Raw genomic sequence first — 17810 nt, 5'->3', positions numbered from 1 at the left:
GTCGTAATTCAATTTAAAAATAAAAATAAAAAAATAAAAATAAAAATAAAAAAAAAGGTAAACAAATTTATTTTTAATCAGACAAAATGAGATCCGACATCGTTATAATCTGATGAAGATATGTCACACATTAAAAACCCACTACTTCCTCCAAAGAACCTTTTTTTATTTTTAATTTTTAAAACAAAAAATAAAACAAAAAATAGCACATCATGAATACACACTAATGATGATCATTCCAAGTTTTGAAATAAATTATAACCCTCATCTTTAACATTGTTGCCCATTGACCTCGATTTGATTACTTTACTTTGCTTTTAATTAATTAAGGTGTATTTATTGTATTGATGTTTTTTTTCAGTTAATTTGGTTTCAACAAAAGAAAGACAATATTGTTTAATGTTAACTAATAACTAATAAAAACAAAATAATAATAATAACAAGTCAAAAAAGATAAAGGTATTTATAAAAATAAAAACTATTAATATCTTGCAGCAAAGCAAAACCTCTTTTTTTATTTTAAAATATCTTTGCGGGTTTCAAAAGAAATAGGTGATTTTCGTGTTTAGCTGTTGGGTCCTAAAATATTTTTCAATTTTTTTTTGAAAAGTCAATCTAATCGTCAACAATTCACCATCACACCAAAAGTAATACATTGGATGATGTTGTTAATTCAACATTTATTCATCGTAAATTTCCAAATAGAAAAAAAAAATCAAAAAATTTCAATCATAATAGAAGATTCAAAACATTTGATCAATATCATATTAGTGTACAGTCCTCCAATGGATTGTGTGCTTGAAGACCCGAAAAAAAGTTTTTTTTCATTTTTTTTTCACTTTTTTTTTGTCTTAGGCGCTACCTTTTTGATGGAGAGATACCTCCTGTCAATTAACGTGGGCGGATTGAAACCCCCACACTCTGATTTTTTTTTTTCAATTTGCAATTATTAATTTATTTTATTTTTTTATTTTTATTTTCAAGTTTATCGGATTTTCAAATCCTAGTAACTAATCACCCACAATTTTATCTTTTATTATTTTTTTTATTGTAGGAGCTCTCTTCGCATACAAATATTTAAACTCTTTGGTTTCCATTCGGTATGTACTACATATCTTATCTATTTATACATACTTCCTTATTCCTACTCTTATTACTTACTTTTCCCTATGACCATCAAACAATTTTCCTCATTCATTTCCCTCATAATCAAGAAAAATATCAAAAAATCATATTAACATTTCAAAATACAACTTATTATTATTTTAGGGATTTATTGAGTTTAGTTAGTTAGATAACAAAAGAAAAAGAAAAAGAAGAAGAGAGAAGACTTTTAATCCATTTATATTAAAAAAAAATAAAAAAAAATGAAAATACATTTTTTACTACCTACTTTTGGTAGTCGTTTTATATCAAGCAATTCCATCATTGACACACTCAGATGTTCATTTAAATAACCCGACAATGGGTTGCTCAATGTATGGTCTCAACTCAAATTTCATTTTAGATAAATCATTCCCACCTTTTATTGTAAGTATATAATTAATTTTTCAAGAAACAAAATCAATTTTATCTAATCTCTATTCTTAGCCCGATCCACCTATTGCACCGGGTACATGCCAATTCGATCCAGCATATTCAGGTGATGTCTGTTGTAATTACAATCAAAGTATGGTACTTTTCAATAATATGGAGATTGCTAGTGGTATGTTTGGAAAGTGTTCATCGTGTATGACCAATGTCTGGGAGCTTTGGTGCGCATCTTCATGCAGTCCCTATCAGAGCACATACATGGTTCCAACCAACGTCAACAACAACACCAATCAAATCATTTCAATCAACTACAACATCAACCCAATTTTCGCCGAAGGACTTTACAACTCTTGTCGTGACGTCCAAACAAGTGGTGGACCTCCATTCGCCCACTTTTACCCAACCTATCAGGAATTCTTTGTTGGTGTCTTTGTGATTTACAATCCAGCATTCAAACTTACCTTTGTCTACGACGAAGTCATTGGATACAATGGTAGCATTATCCCATGCTCTGAACTTTGCTCCTGTGAATATTGCAGAGATTCATGTGTTGTTCCAACCGAAGGTGATGGACTTTCCTTCAACAAAACACTTGGATATACTACATTCTTTGATGCTCAGTAAGTTATTGCCATTGCCATTGTTATTATTATTTATTATCTATCCAACAAACATTTATACTAATATATAAATTATTATTATAGAGTACCAGTTTTATCAATTTGGATGATTTACTCTTATGTTGGTTTCATTTTGACTACTTTTACAGCATTGTCAATGTGGATGTTATTCAATATTTTCAAGAGAACTCAAAAGATGAAGTGGATGATTCTCGTTTATTTCTTGCTTATTTTCTATTTGTCTGGTATTATTGTTCCATTCGCAGTTGGTGTTGCTCCTTCACACTCTGCTAGCTGCACCTACCAGATGCCATACAATGTCGAGTGGGACTGCAGTCTTGCTCTTTTCGTAGCAATCTATCCACCTTTGGTTGCCCTCTTGATCATCTGCTTCACTCTATTCCTCTACTTCTTCAAAGACAGACTCTCTACCATGTCCACTAACTTTAACAACTCGAATGACTCTGGTTATTCCAACATCACTTCACTCTACCTCAATGACAACTCTCCAAGTTCCACTCCACCATCCTCCCCAAAGTTCCAAGGTATCGGAATCAAGGATCCATCTCTCATCCAAAAGATGTTCTTTGTATACGCCAAATTCATCGGTAGACATCCATGGTGGATCATTCTCGGAACCGTCGTATTCACCATCGCTGCTTCCATCGGTATCATCAAGCTCCAAATCGAGTTGGATCCAGTCAAACTCTGGGTATCACCAAGCAGTCGTTCCGCCATCGAAAAAGCTTACTTCGATGAACATTTTGGTCCATTCTATCGTACTGAGCAATTGATTATCAGTAACCGTTCCGATCCATCCTCTTTCATTATCACCTACGACAACATCTTGACCTTGATGCAACTGGAAATCGATCTCATGGCAATCACAGTCGAATTTGAGGGTAAAACCATTGAACAGGCCGACCTCTGTTTCCAACCAACCAAGAGAGGATGTATCGTCGAGTCAGTCACTGGTTATTGGCAACGTAATATAACACTTCTCGAGAGTATCGGACCAGCTGGATTCAACGCCAGTCTTCAATACTGCCAGACCAGTAATCTCGCTCCACAATGTATGGATGCCATTGGTGTCCCAGTTCAGAATAACGTCGTCCTAGGAAATTTCACAACCGATTTCATGAACTCCACTGCTTTTGTCACCACATTCTTGCTCAATAATCAACCGGCCAATTTGACCGTCAACGAAGCTTGGGAAGATGTCTGGTTGGCTAAAGTTGCCGCCTACAACAAGAATGAGTCATTCCCCTTCCACATTGCCTACTCTGCCGAACGTTCCGTTCAAGACGAACTCGCCAGAGAAGGTAAGGCCGATATTCCAACCATTCTCATCTCCTACTCTGTCATGTTCTTGTACGTCTCGATTGCTCTCGGTCGTTACTATCCATTCCCATCGAGAATCTCCTCCATTTTCGTCAATTCCCGTTTCACCCTTGGTCTCTGTGGAATTATCATTGTCGCTTTCTCCATTTCCATCTCCGTCGGTATTTGCAGTATCATCGGTATCAAAGCCACTCTTATCATTTCCGAGGTTATTCCATTCCTTGTGCTTGCGATCGGTGTCGATAACATCTTCATTTTGGTCAACACATTCGAGTCACTCCACGTCAGCACCTACAACGCCTCCACCAGAACCACCACCCGTCCACTCCCAGAGGAAACACTGGCACGTGCCCTCGCCAAGGTAGGTCCATCCATGGCACTTGCTTCCCTCTCTGAATCGCTTGCTTTCCTCTTGGGAACACTCACAAAGATGCCAGCAGTCGTTGCCTTCTCCTTCTACGCATCGGTTGCCATCTTCTTTGATTTCCTCATCCAAATCAGTGCTTTCGCCTGTCTCTTGGTTATGGATACCAGACGTACTGAATCGCGTCGTATCGATTGTCTTCCATGTGTCCCACTCGACGGAGAACTCTCGGACGACGACGAGCCAGAGAAACAAACTCTTCTCGATCAATCTACCAACTCCACCTACGACGTCACCTACAAAAAGAAAGACGGATTCCTCAAACTCATCTTTAAGAAATACTACGCTCCATTCCTCATCCATCCAATCACCAAAGTATGTGTCTGTGTATTCTTTGTCGGTCTACTGCTCACCGGTATTACCTATTCGCTCCAGCTTGAACTCGGTCTAGAACAAAGTGTTGCCCTACCAAGAGATAGCTATCTTCAAGACTATTTTGCCGAGTTAGCTTTGAAACTCGAGGTAGGACCACCATTCTATATCGTTATTAAAGGTGCATACAACTACTCTAGCATTCAGGACCAAGACGAAATCTGCACGGTGCCCGGTTGTAAGATGGATTCCGTCGCCAATATCTTCAACAATGCTCCATACGTAGAACCCGGTATTTCTTCATGGCTCGACGATTACATCCAATGGACATTGAACGAAGCTTGCTTGTCAATCTACCAATCGAACGGTAGCACTTGTGTTCCACCACCAGTTGATCCAAACGATCCTGTCAGTGACTGTGGTGCAATCTCAGTTCCCCCAACCAATCGTCCAAGTGTACAGAATTTTGTCAAATTCATTCCAAACTTTTTGAACTACGCCAACACCAACTCCTGTCAAATCTCTGGTCTTGGTTACTCTGCTGACGTCGACATCCAAGATGGTGTCATCGTTGCCTCAAAACTCGATGGTTATCACACAACCCTTAGATATCAACAAGATTTCATCAACGTAAGTTTATTAAACAAAAACCAATCAATTTTATTTACTAATTAATTCATTTACAAAATTAATATTAATAATATCTAGTCAATGAAATCAGTATATTGGTACGCTGACCATTTCCATGGTGATTTTGAGATTTTCCCATACTCTGTATTCTATGTATACTTTGAACAATATCTCACCATTGTGAATGTTGCCATTTTGGATATTGGTCTTGCCTTGGTTGGTGTACTTGTAGTCAGTTTGTTGATTTTAGCCAATCCAATTGTCTCGTTGATTGTTGTACTCTGTGTGTTCTTGGTTGCCATCGATCTCCTCGGTGTCATGGCACTCTGGAGTGTCAACCTCAATGCAGTGTCACTGGTCAACGTAGTTATGGCCATCGGTATCTCCATTGAATTCTGTGTACACATCGCCCATACCTTTATCAATGCTCCAAAGCACTACACCAATGATGAAAAGGCCAAACATGCAGTCTCCGAAGTCGGTAGCTCAATCGTCAGTGGTATTTTCATTACCAAATTACTTGGTGTCGTCGTATTAGGTTTCTCAAAGTAAGTACTAGTCTAGTTTAACCTCATATTTTTATTTTATTGTTTGTTTGTTCGGTTGTTTTATTATTTTTTATTATTATCAGAAAATTTATTATTATAATATTGTTTTGTTTTTTGTTTATTGTTTTTTTTATTATTCTATTATTTTGTTTTAGCTATGTCGTTATTTTTATAATAATAGTTTTATTTTTAAAATTATTTGGACGTAAATCACTAATGGTCCAGTTATAAATCACAAACCTATCATCAAATCCAATCAACTGTGAAATCTTATTGAAATCACACGCTATTGTTGTAACTATCATATGATTTTATGCTTAAATCACCAAATCTTTGCAATTGATCACAGCCCATCGTTTATTTTTATTTTTTTTCAGTTTACAAATTCCAACCACCACAACCACACCAATAGTAATTCAAACGCTGAAATATCATATCATATAATATGATATTTATGTTTGAACATCACACCCCACTCACCCCACTGCTCTTTCAAATTACATAATCAAATTAATTTAAATGGGCAAGGCATGTCCATGTGACGATCATTTTTTTTGCAAAATTTTATCAAAAAAAGTAATTTTTTTAAAATTTATTTATTTTCGAAAGAATTGCATATGACGAAAATCGATCAAAAACCAAACAAATTGCTTTTCAGACAGCACCACACTATTTTTACAACAGAAGGTCAACCAATGACCGACGTCATTTGATTGAAATCTTTTTTTAGTGGATTTTATTTGTGGCTTATTGATATATTATGTTTGGCGCCTCATAACCATTCGTGCCCATTTAATGCTATAAATGTGTTTTTGCTTGATGTAGTGGTTCTATATTTGTATTACTTTTTGTTTTTGTGTTTGTTCGATTATATTTTTTTTATTTTTATTTTATTTTATTTTAAATTTTGTTGTTACACGATCCTCATCAATCACCAACATAACATAATTTAAATTTAAATTTGAAATAACAACAACTACCAACCATCATATTTGAACTCTTTATGGTGATGGGGTATTGTTTTGTCTTTAATATACCGGGGGCGGGCAATAATACAATGGTTGCCATACACACCTCTAAATACAAAATCTAAATCAAATCCATATTTGATAATTGATTTATACTAATCAATTAGAAACGAGAAAGAAGAAGTGGCAACATCAATTTGTTAGCTAATATTATCAAAAAAAAAAAAACAAAAACATCGTTAATTTAATATTTCTTTTTTGATCAATATGATATGATTTTTCTTTTAAATTCTATTGCATTCATTTCATACAATCGTCATTTCATTTAATATAATATAATATAATCTAGTCAATATATATTTTATTCATTTAATTAATATCTACCTTTATAAACAAACTTTAGTTCTGAAATCTTCCAGGTCTACTATTTCCGTATGTATATCTCTATTGTAATTTTAGGAGGTCTTCATGGTTTAGTTTTACTACCTGTTTTGCTTAGTATGTTTGGAACAGACAGATTTTCTATTCCATCTTTGTTTGGAAAGAAACAAGATTACCAAATTTCATTATAACAATAAGATAATATAATAATATAATAACACAAAACAAATAACAACTTATTTAAAAAAACAATAAACAAAATAAAAACAATAACACACAATGTAAAATAAAATAACAATAATTACAATAAAGAAAACACGAATCGGATTGAACAAAATCAATCTGATCTATCGAATAAATTATCTAATAAGAAAAAATTCCAAAAACAATAGTACTAAATAAATACAAACTGTGACTTTTCTATAACACCATCCACAAACCTTACCCTTAACCACAACCACACACTACATCATATCCATCATTTTCCACAATACGTTTCCTCATTTGTTATTTCCATCTTTGTGGATCTGTAACCATCTAACACATCTCACGACATTACTTTATTTATCGAAATATATTGATTTCCATTCTACAAATAAATCTTCAACAACAAAGCATCAACCATTGCTTAAAATATATTTTGAAAAAGATCTTTAAATTCAGCGATTTAAATACCAGGAGCAAATTCAATAATAATATCAAATTCAAAGTGAAATTAATTGAATAGCAAGGTATTAATGGATCGTAGATTGTTGTTTTCAACAACTTGCCCCTTTGATCCATATCTATATATCATATAATATAGTGGGGGATAGTGTTTAGTTTTGTTGTTATCATTTTTCATTATAGATGTTTATAGATCTATGAGTTGTTGTTTGTTGTTGCTGTTGTTTGTTGTTTGTTGTTTTTGTTGTTGTTGTTAATGATGATATTAATATGGGTGTGTTTAAAGAACTTGTTTTTTTATTTCAACAACAACCACACAACTAAATCAAGTTCGGTTAGTAAATAGTTCGATGTTTATTAGTGACCTGGTATACATTGCTTATATGGGTGTTGTTTTATTGGTGTTGTTTTGTTTTATTTTGTTTAAGAATTGGTTGTTGACAATTGTTAGTTCACATTAATTCATCATCATACTTGATATTCTGGAATCTCACTATATCTCTAAGAGTCATGTGTGACACTAAAAAATCTCACTACCATGATTTATCACAAATTCACACACCCCCATTTTATTTTAATTTTCAAAAACACAAATTTGTTTTGTTTTCATTGGTTTTTTTTTTTTTTTTTTTTTGTAATGGATCTATTATTAAAAACCTCAAACCGTTTGCATGTGTTAACCATAACAAGAAAAATCAAAAACTTATTTTTGGAGCTGTGTTGTTTTTGGCATATTTTTGGTGATCTGCTGTAGCACCATTTTTAGAAGATGGACAATATTTGTGTGTGTTGGTCCATTTTTTACTGTGAATAAGTGTGTGCAATATGTATTGAATCGGTGGAATTTCAATGCTAAAAACAAACACCACAACTCTACCCAAATTCAATCAAATGATCATTGCAATTTCGATATTATCGTAACACACGAAACACACACACCAACAACAACAACAACAACAACCAACTAGTTTGGTCGAAAGAAATATAATTATCACATCGTGTCAAGAATACAACCAAGTGGATGTAATCAATCAATTGACAAACAATCATAGATAATCTCCCCGTTTCCTACACCATCAAAATACCTGGTGGCGATAGTTTTGGCATTCAAAGTTCATCCAACAAAACACATCATTTTGATTGCTGATTGTGTATAGGTTAGGTTTACCTTTTGATCCAATACTGACCCTCCCCAAACAAACAAATTACATCAAATATCACCAACTCGACAACTATTGCGGTCGAAAAGGTCACGCCAAACTCTAAATCCTTGTGCCATGTTTGTCTCTCTGGGTCACTTACCCTAATATATTTAAAGCAACTTCATTGTCTTTTATTCCATTTCATTTTCAACTACTTAGTTTTAAATATATATCTTATCTCTTATAACTCTCTAACAATCAATCATACATACATTCCTACATTCATACATTCTTAATCAAACTCTAATAGTTCTTAGCTAATAGTTTTACAAATTTACAATCTCTTAGTTTAATAATAATATTTATCTATCATCATTACTATACTTTATTTATATTTATCACTACTGTTCTAATCAACAACCTCTTCGGTGATTTAATTGTTAATCGGCTTGATTTCTTTTTTTATCATTTTTTTTTTCAAAAATAATCAATCAATCACTTTTTTATATTATTTATAATATTTATATGGGGTAGCATTTATTTTCAAATTTTTGTTTTTATTTTTTTCTTTATCATCAAAAGACACACCTTCGACATCCAAAACCAGAATCAACAAAATCATACCCAATATCCTAATAAGCAAACCTACTCAGGCCAACCATCATACAAACCAAACCAGACATTTATTTGTTTAATTTTTCAAAGTTTTCAAACCAAATCGCATCACATCATAGTCAGTTTACGAGTTTTCAAATTTCAAATCACTCCAATTTAAATCTAAATAGTCCAGATCTCTAATATCGACCAACTGTATACCATAAATAATAGCACCAAACACCAAAACACACAAATACCAGAACATCATCACACATCTCACACAACTCTAATTAATTAAAAGGTTTCCTGGACAGCTCGATCAACCACCGATCAACAAAACGACCTGCACAATCGTCTAATTCCTTGATTTATTAAAAAACGACTTTACTTGATCAAATCCAGATCGAGTTTTTTGGAAAAGTTTGTTTTTTTTTATTTTTTTATTTTTTTGGTACCAATTTTTTAAAACTTTGTTTTTTTTTTAAAAAATTTACAAATAGATTTTTTTAATATTAATCTATTAATAATTAATTGATACCTTCAATCCAAATTTCATAATAACACATACACAATCCTCTTTTTATTTTTTTTCTGAATATTTCCACATTCCTTTTTTTTTTTTTTGTTTAATTTTGTTTTTTTTTTTTTTGTTTTTAATATTTTTATATATTTATAAATATTAATATTAATAATAATAATTTGTAAATCTAAAACTAAGAACCTCCAACTACCTAAAACTCAATTAATAATAATTTTTCCCCTCATAATTAATTTTTCTAAATATTTTTATAAAAGAAAAATCTTTTTATTTTTTCCAATTTTATCCTCAATTGAAAATCGAATCGAATCACCACATTTTATCCCAAGAAAATCTATTTTAATCAAATTGTAAGTAACTCCTACACCGCAACTTCACAATTCCTATGTTTCCGAACATCTTGATGGATTTCTTTATCTAAAAAATCCTTAAGGTCCAGTTCCATCTCCATTTTGTATCACTTCTTTGAAACAATATTCATTATAGATCTAAAATCTCTAAACACCACATAAATGTGTTATCATTGATTGCATATAATGTCATCAACCCACTCAAAAATTTTACAAACTTTTTCAGAAACCAAATCAATTTTGCAATTCAACCATATTGTTTTTTTAAACAAAAAAATCTTTTCCAAAAGGTAAAAAGTGGTTTTTATTTTTTGTTTTTTTTTTTTACGATTTTTTGCTTTCTTGTCAAACCGCAACCAAACTGAAAAACCATTGTACCATCATTTTTGGTGTGCAAATGTTGGTTTTCAGTGTGAGCCAGAGTGCAAACACATTGAAATGTTTTTGGTGTTGTATTTGATTGAAAACTATTTTCTACTGCTCTCTCACGATCATTTTACAATTTAGATTGTCAAATAGATTTTTCAGATATTGATCTGATCAGAGAGGTGCAAAGTTATTGGGTGACCACTACTATATTTATTTTTTTGACACCACCATTATTTCCACAACATTCTATGGTTTGGTTTTCTTGGATTAAAATCCCTACCAATATGGTAGTCTTTGCATTGTGGTATCTACCAAAGTGTAACTATCCATCAGTGAAAAAACCTATTAAACAACAATAATCAATTTTACTACCAATCCAAGAAAAATGTTAATCTTTCCTCAATCCATCCTTGTTCCATCTTTTACACAACATTACAATGGTCTTTTTGAATTGGCCAATAGGATTTCTTTCGAAATCATATTTCATTCAAATTTATAATTTTTATCCTCTTACCTTCCCAGGTACCATATCATCTTTCATCTATAAATATTTATATTTAGAAATCATTTCATTTTACTTTATTTAAAAAAACATAAATAAATAAATAAAACTAACTTTAAGTTATCTGTATTATTAGTCCCTATCAAGTAAGCCTTTAAACAAAATGAAATCTCCAGTTCCCGATGTTGATGAATGTAATGTCTTTGTTAAATTCTTACCATGTGAATATACTGAAAGAGGTAATTATTATTTCATACATTTTTATCTGCGACAGTTTGTTAATTTAATTTTCTTTTTTATTATACTTTTTCTTATTTATATAGATTTGTTTAATCTTTTTCAGCCATATGGTGATATTGTCAATACCAAAGTCATGATTAATACTAAAACCGGAACAAGTTTGGGTTATGGATTCGTTAGATTCTCTGATCCAGCCGAAGCAAGAGAAGCCATCGCCAAGATGAATCGTGTACAAATCGGATATAAAGTGCTACTTTGCAAACTCTCGAAACCAATTCAAACCCCAACTATAAATCCATTTTCACTGTTGGATGACAGTGAGCTCCGTGACCCATCTCCCACCATCTACGTCAGAATACTCTCGCCAACCATTACCGATGCCATGTTGAGAGCGGCCTTTGCACCATTCGGTGAAATCCAAGAGTGCCAAGTCCACATCGATTCAGTCTCTGGTAAATCAAAGCGATCCGGATACATCAAATACTCAACCATAGAGGAAGCTACCTCTGCCATCCACTCGATGAAAGGTTCTCTACAACTTGGAGAAACTCCATTAATTGTTAAATATGCCAACGGTAGACTCAGCCAAAAGTCTACCTCTCCACAACCAGTCAACATCTTGAACCAATCACTTTCCAACCTCAACAACAACAACAACAACAACAGCACCATTCTTCTCGCCCAAATCAACAATCTCGCCAGCTCAACTGGTATCGACTACTACTACGAATCTCCACATCGCCGATCTGTTTCCCCACAGCCATCGTCGTCACCACCACAACAACACTCACCAAGAATGATTCCAGTTGTTCCACAACAGCAGCAACAACAACAACAACAACAACCAACACAAATTCCACCACACCAATATACTTATTTATATGCACCACCACACCACCAAGATATTTATATATACCATCCACACTACTATGCAACCGAATACACAATATCGCCACCAAGATCACCATCACCCCCAGCGTCGCCAACCCACTATCCAACCACACCGTCACAACCAAATTTTTCCAACAGACACCACCCCTACTATATATATGCACCACACCACCACCCAACCTATACCTATCATCACCACCAACATCAACAACCACCAATGGAATTCTCGACCATTGACATTGACAATCCAAACTCAACCACACTCATCTGTACATACAATGAAGACATTGAATTCTCGGACCTCTACGAAACCTTTTCCAACTACGGATCACTACAAAGCCTAAAGATCAACAAGAGTGGCGAGGGCAAATTCCAATCGATTATCACTTTCACCAATGTTGACCATGCAGTCAACGCCAAACACTGTTTGGACCGTTCAAAGATTGGTTCACAAAGAATTCGTATTGAATATGACGAAGTGTTTTGTTTATAAACTCCATCACTCGCTCATGATCTACCAACAACATAAACTCTAAAAAAAAAAAAACATTCTAAACCTATCAAAGAAACCATTCAATTCTTTGTTTTTTTCCAAACTATTTTTTTTAATTTTTTTGATTGGCGATAATCAAATAATTAAAAAATAATTATAATATAATAATATATAATTAAATAAAATATTATTATATTATTTTTTCCAATAATTCAATAAAACAATCGATTACATACCAAATAAAATAACTATTCAAATGACAATGTCAGACAGAGTCAAAATTCAATTATCAAGTATCAAATATCAAACAAATAATATTATTGCTATTTAAAAAAAAAAAAAGAAATTGTACATTTAAATAAATAATTATAATTATTATTATAAACTAAATATTTAATTATTTTTTCGGTTTTTTATTAAAATTAAAATTATTATTATTGGTATTTAATATTTTACTTTTAATATTATCATTATTATTATTATTGTTATTTTGTACAGTTTTAGAGTTATTATTATTATTATTATTGTTAAAATCGAATTTTTCTGTATTAAGCTGAAGAATTTGGTTGGTCATCATCCAATTGAAAACCAATTCCTTTGGTAATGAATGTAAAAGACGATTTCTTGCTTCCAACTTGTAGTTTAAATCTATTATTTCATTTTCTCTTGATTCTATTTTATCTCTATATACATATATGTATAGATTACGATTGATTAGCATTTAAGATGATAAAATCGAAAAATATTGATTGATTGATTGATGATTACCGTAGAAATGTTATCTCTTCTTGTAACTTATCGACTGTGCTTGAATAGATAGATTGCTTTTGATTATATTGAAGTTCGTATTGTGCTCTTAGCAAAAAGTTTGATAGTCTTCTCTCCTGTTGTTCTTTTCTTGCTTGGTCATCGTAATCATAGCTATCACCATCATCATCATAATATACATCATCATTATCATCACCGTTATTGTTATTATCATTTTGATCTTCATTATCATCATATTCATTATCATAAGGATCCAACTGTATTCGACTTATATGTCTGTTTCTATTTCTATTACTGTTACTATTATTACTATTATTAATATCGTTTTTTGATTTTAAATTTGAAAGAATTTCTATATAATCTAAATCATCTTCACTTTCACTGTGCTTATTATTATTACTACTACTACTATTATCACTATTATTATTACTATCAGCTTCTATCAGTCCCTTTTCATTGCCAAGTAAATTCAATAAATCTTTAAAACCATACAACTCATCATTTGAGTGATCTGCATCTGCATCTAGCTGTGAGAAACTGTCTTTATTGCTGTTATTGTTGTCATATCTTTGCTTTTTAAATTTTCTTTGTTCTTGAGTATTTGTATTACTCATTGCTTTATATGTTTTTTGTGTTGTTGTTCTTGTTGACTTTACTAAAAAAAAAAAAATGTTTGTTGCAAAAAAATTACAAAAAAAAATATATAACTTATTTAATCTTATTTTATTTTAATTGATGATACTATGTAATATCATATGTACGACGGTTTGAGTCAGTTATAATTAATTAATAAAGTTTTTAAAAAAACATCAAACTTTGATTGTCAAGAAATCATCGCGAAAAATATTATTAATGAATAACTAATGAAAGGGGTAATTTAATTTCATTTTATATGTTTTTTTTTTTTTTTTTAATCAATTAATTAATAATTGTTTTTTTTGTTGTCATTTAATTTTAACACAACCCTATTAATAATAATTTGTAGTATCTTTTAATCAATTAATAATATCATACAGTTTGTTCATAGTTAGTTTTGTGTTTTTTAATTTATATTAACAATAAAAAATAGTAATAATAATAATAATAATAAACAATTAAATTAAATGGAAATAGAAAGTAATATGGACTATTCAATTCAATGTCCTGAATGTCAACTTGATATTCATAGTACTTTATTTCAAGAGCACTTCAATAGATGTATAGGTGAAGATGAGAATATCGAACAAGAACAACAACAACAAGAACAACAACAACAACAGCAACAGCAACAGCAACAATCATCGGATAACAATGAAGACAATGATCAAATAACTGATAATGGTAATGGTAATGGTAGTGGTGTCATTGGTAATCTGGTTAATATGATTATGAGTATCAGTGGTGTGGTTAATAATAATAATGTAAATAATAGTAATAATGACGAGGATGATGAAGATATGATGGAAATAGATAACAAAAACTATGATAATGATGAATTTGAAGAATATGATGAAGATGCTTTCAATAGAACCTATGAAAGTAATGCAACATCACCATCATCAACAACTACCACTACAACAACAACTACAACAACGAATAATAATAATAGTAATAGTAATAATAATGAAGAGATAGCAGCTAAAGATAGATATACAATTATAAATGTAGATGAAGGTGATCCTGTGACGATGGATGGTGCTTCAAGCTTTGTGTTGATGAGCAATGGCGAGTTTGACGAAGAATATAAATCATTGCAGCTGGTACATCAACTGATGGAGCAAGATCGACTTGAAAAACTCGCAAAAGAAGAGGAGGAGAACAAGCGTTTAGTACTTGAGATGTTGGAACAAGAGAGACTACTACACGAACAATCTGTAAAGGAGTCATCAAAAGACTTGATCACTCAGTGTATAAAGTGTCAAAAGATAGAGGAAAAGGTTGAAGATATTATTTTTTTAGATGTAAGTTTTGATTATCTGATTTTTTTTTTTCTATGTAATCTAATGTTTGATTTATTTTAATATTTAAAACTATACAGTGTAGTCATGTATATTGTAAATCATGTTTGTATTCATATATAATGAATAAGATCAATAAGAAGGATGTGTTATCTATCAAATGTCGGCAATGTAAGATTAGCGATCCAGATGCAACCTTGACATCATCCGATATCAAACAGGTACTCAGTGACAAGGAGTATCAAGTCTACGAAGACGCCTCACTCGACGAAGTGGTTACAAAGAATAAGAACTTTACGAAATGTCCATCATGTAATATATTTATGGAGAGTATTGTCAACTATGGTAATGGTAAAAAAGATGGAAAAGAATATGTATGTTAATATAGATATCTATATTATTATTATTATTATTATTATTATTATTATTATTATTATATTGTCTAATTGTGCTGTTAATTAATATGATTATTTGTTATTGAATTACTTTTAGGATGACAATGGAAATGAATTGAGTCAAGAAGCAATTAGACACAAGAATAAATGTAGACTACGATGTTATAGTTGTTCGACTGTGTTTTGTTCAGAGTGTCACTCCAATCCCTATCATCTGGGATTCAACTGCGAGCAATTCAAGACCTACTCGCAATCGAGTCACTGTAGATTCTGTCAGACTGCGATTGTCAAGGCGAACAAAGATCAGATTTGCAACTCACAGGAGTGTCAGCTAAAGTCAAAGAAATCTTGTCAAAAGATACTGGCTTGTGGGCACAACTGCCATGGCATTGCCGACGAGAAACAATGCATGCCATGTCTACATCCAAACTGCGCGAAATCCAACCAAGTCGAAACAGACTACTGTAATATCTGTTGGGTAGAAGATCTTGCTTCTGCGCCATGTATAAAATTAAATTGTGGACATATTGTAAGTGTTGAATCTATTTATTAGTTTATACAACAACAACAACAACAACAACAACAACAACAACAACAACAACAACAACAACAACAACAACATTTGAAGAATCTATTTACTAATGATTAATTATTTGTATAGTTCCACTACGAATGTTGTAAAAAGAAACTTGTAAACAAATGGAACTCATCTAGAATATCTTTTGGATTTATGAAGTGTGCATTGTGCTCACAGAATATAGTTCATGAATCTCTGAAGGACGAATTGGATCCAATACTGGAGCTGTACGATAAGATTAAAACCAAAGGAATACAGAGACTGGTGTCGTATGGTCCAGAGAAGGGTGTAGATCTCAAAGATCCAAAATGTAAATGGTACAAAAACGAAGAACTCTATGTCATGGAAAGACTCTCCTATTTCCCATGCTTCAAATGCAAGAAACCATACTTTGGTGGTGAAAAAGCATGTGGAGAGAACAATGTAGATTTCAAAGCTGAAGAACTTTTATGTGGTGGATGTAGTTGTGATGGTAAAGATAATTGTGAAAAACATGGAAAAGACTATATGTATGTTATTATTTATTTTTATTATTTAGTAATATTATAACTAAATCTAATTTACTTTACTTGTAGTGAATATAAATGTAAATTCTGTTGTAATACATCTGTATTCTTTTGTTGGGGTAAGACACACTTTTGTGATGATTGTCATAAGAAATCAACGGAAATGGTTCGTACACCAAGAGCTGACCTACCTAAATGTACATGTGGCAACATCCATCCACTCAATGGAGAGGAACATTGCTATGGATGTTCAATATGCAGAATTAATCAAGCATAACGAAGCTCACAACAGAAATACCAATCACAATCTATTCAATCAACCAATCAATCAATCAATCAAGATGACTTCCCTCCTATATAGTATACTATCGCTCCAAAATATATAAATAATATAATAAGATAATATTTATTGTAAAACTAATTCATTAATTTAAAAAAAGTAAACAATAAGCTATATATAAAAATACAAACGACCAACTTCTTTTTATTATTGTAAAAAAATAAAAAAAAGAACAACTAATAGATATATAATCTAATCAAGATTACCTTTCTCTTTTTTTTTTTTTGAATATATTAAAATTTTAATATAGCATCGCAATTTAGATATTTTTTTGATCAAATTTTTTATGATAACAAATTTATTGGGTGTGTGATAATATTTATTTTTGCAAAAAAAAAAAGAAAAATTAGCCATCCTTTATTGGATTCCAACTCAAAATCCCACCTTTTGACCCTGCAGTTGTACATTTTTTTATTAATAAAATAATTGAGGTCAACAATGTTTTGCCTTTTGTTGATTTATTTTTGTGCATTAACATAATATATATCAATTTATTGTGAACACCAAACCATCCACCAACTCAGTTCCACCAAACAAAACAATCATCTTCAAAATTTATTTTTTTTGTCCAACAGTTCTCTTTAAATTTCCAACTCTCTTAAACCATTTTCTTTTGTAGAGATCTATTTTACTTTTTCCACCATCAAATTGTTTTTTCAATAGACATAACTGATAAATATAACAAACTATTTGTCAATTGTAAAACATCCAAAACTATTTATTTATTTATTTATTTGTATAA

At 31.6% G+C, this 17810-nt stretch overlaps 5 protein-coding genes across 5 annotated transcripts; 3 read left to right on the top strand and 2 right to left on the bottom strand.

Annotated features, from left to right (window-relative positions):
• Positions 1-86: 86 nt before the first annotated feature.
• PPL_02414 (uncharacterized protein) lies at positions 87-5852 on the top strand (the record flags this gene model as incomplete). The annotated part of the gene is made up of 10 exons (XM_020573403.1): positions 87-101; positions 985-1006; positions 1055-1100; positions 1270-1289; positions 1418-1530; positions 1591-2153; positions 2238-4860; positions 4939-5408; positions 5590-5613; positions 5786-5852. The coding sequence occupies 10 exons, from the start codon at positions 87-89 to the stop codon at positions 5850-5852; spliced, it is 3963 nt and encodes a 1320-aa protein (XP_020437520.1).
• Positions 5853-6004: 152 nt separating this feature from the next.
• PPL_02413 (uncharacterized protein) lies at positions 6005-10838 on the bottom strand (the record flags this gene model as incomplete). Its single annotated transcript, XM_020573402.1, has 4 exons — positions 6005-6154; positions 6446-6484; positions 8633-8720; positions 10789-10838. 4 exons carry the CDS (start codon positions 10836-10838, stop codon positions 6005-6007), a joined length of 327 nt encoding a protein of 108 aa, XP_020437519.1.
• A 246-nt stretch (positions 10839-11084) lies between these two features.
• On the top strand, positions 11085-12545 carry PPL_02412 (uncharacterized protein; the record flags this gene model as incomplete). Its single annotated transcript, XM_020573401.1, has 2 exons — positions 11085-11160; positions 11245-12545. 2 exons carry the CDS (start codon positions 11085-11087, stop codon positions 12543-12545), a joined length of 1377 nt encoding a protein of 458 aa, XP_020437518.1.
• Positions 12546-12848: 303 nt separating this feature from the next.
• On the bottom strand, positions 12849-13927 carry PPL_02411 (uncharacterized protein; the record flags this gene model as incomplete). The annotated part of the gene is made up of 3 exons (XM_020573400.1): positions 12849-12868; positions 13002-13228; positions 13314-13927. 3 exons carry the CDS (start codon positions 13925-13927, stop codon positions 12849-12851), a joined length of 861 nt encoding a protein of 286 aa, XP_020437517.1.
• A 489-nt stretch (positions 13928-14416) lies between these two features.
• On the top strand, positions 14417-17005 carry PPL_02410 (uncharacterized protein; the record flags this gene model as incomplete). The annotated part of the gene is made up of 5 exons (XM_020573399.1): positions 14417-15253; positions 15331-15624; positions 15743-15823; positions 16307-16731; positions 16798-17005. 5 exons carry the CDS (start codon positions 14417-14419, stop codon positions 17003-17005), a joined length of 1845 nt encoding a protein of 614 aa, XP_020437516.1.
• Positions 17006-17810: the final 805 nt, after the last annotated feature.

This window comes from Heterostelium album, assembly GCF_000004825.1.
Source record: "Heterostelium album PN500 unplaced genomic scaffold PPL_scaffold2, whole genome shotgun sequence".
Taxonomy (NCBI): Eukaryota; Evosea; class Eumycetozoa; order Acytosteliales; family Acytosteliaceae; genus Heterostelium; species Heterostelium album.
The sequence above is the reverse complement of the archived record's forward strand: the minus strand, read 5'-3'. Positions and strand labels throughout refer to the sequence as shown.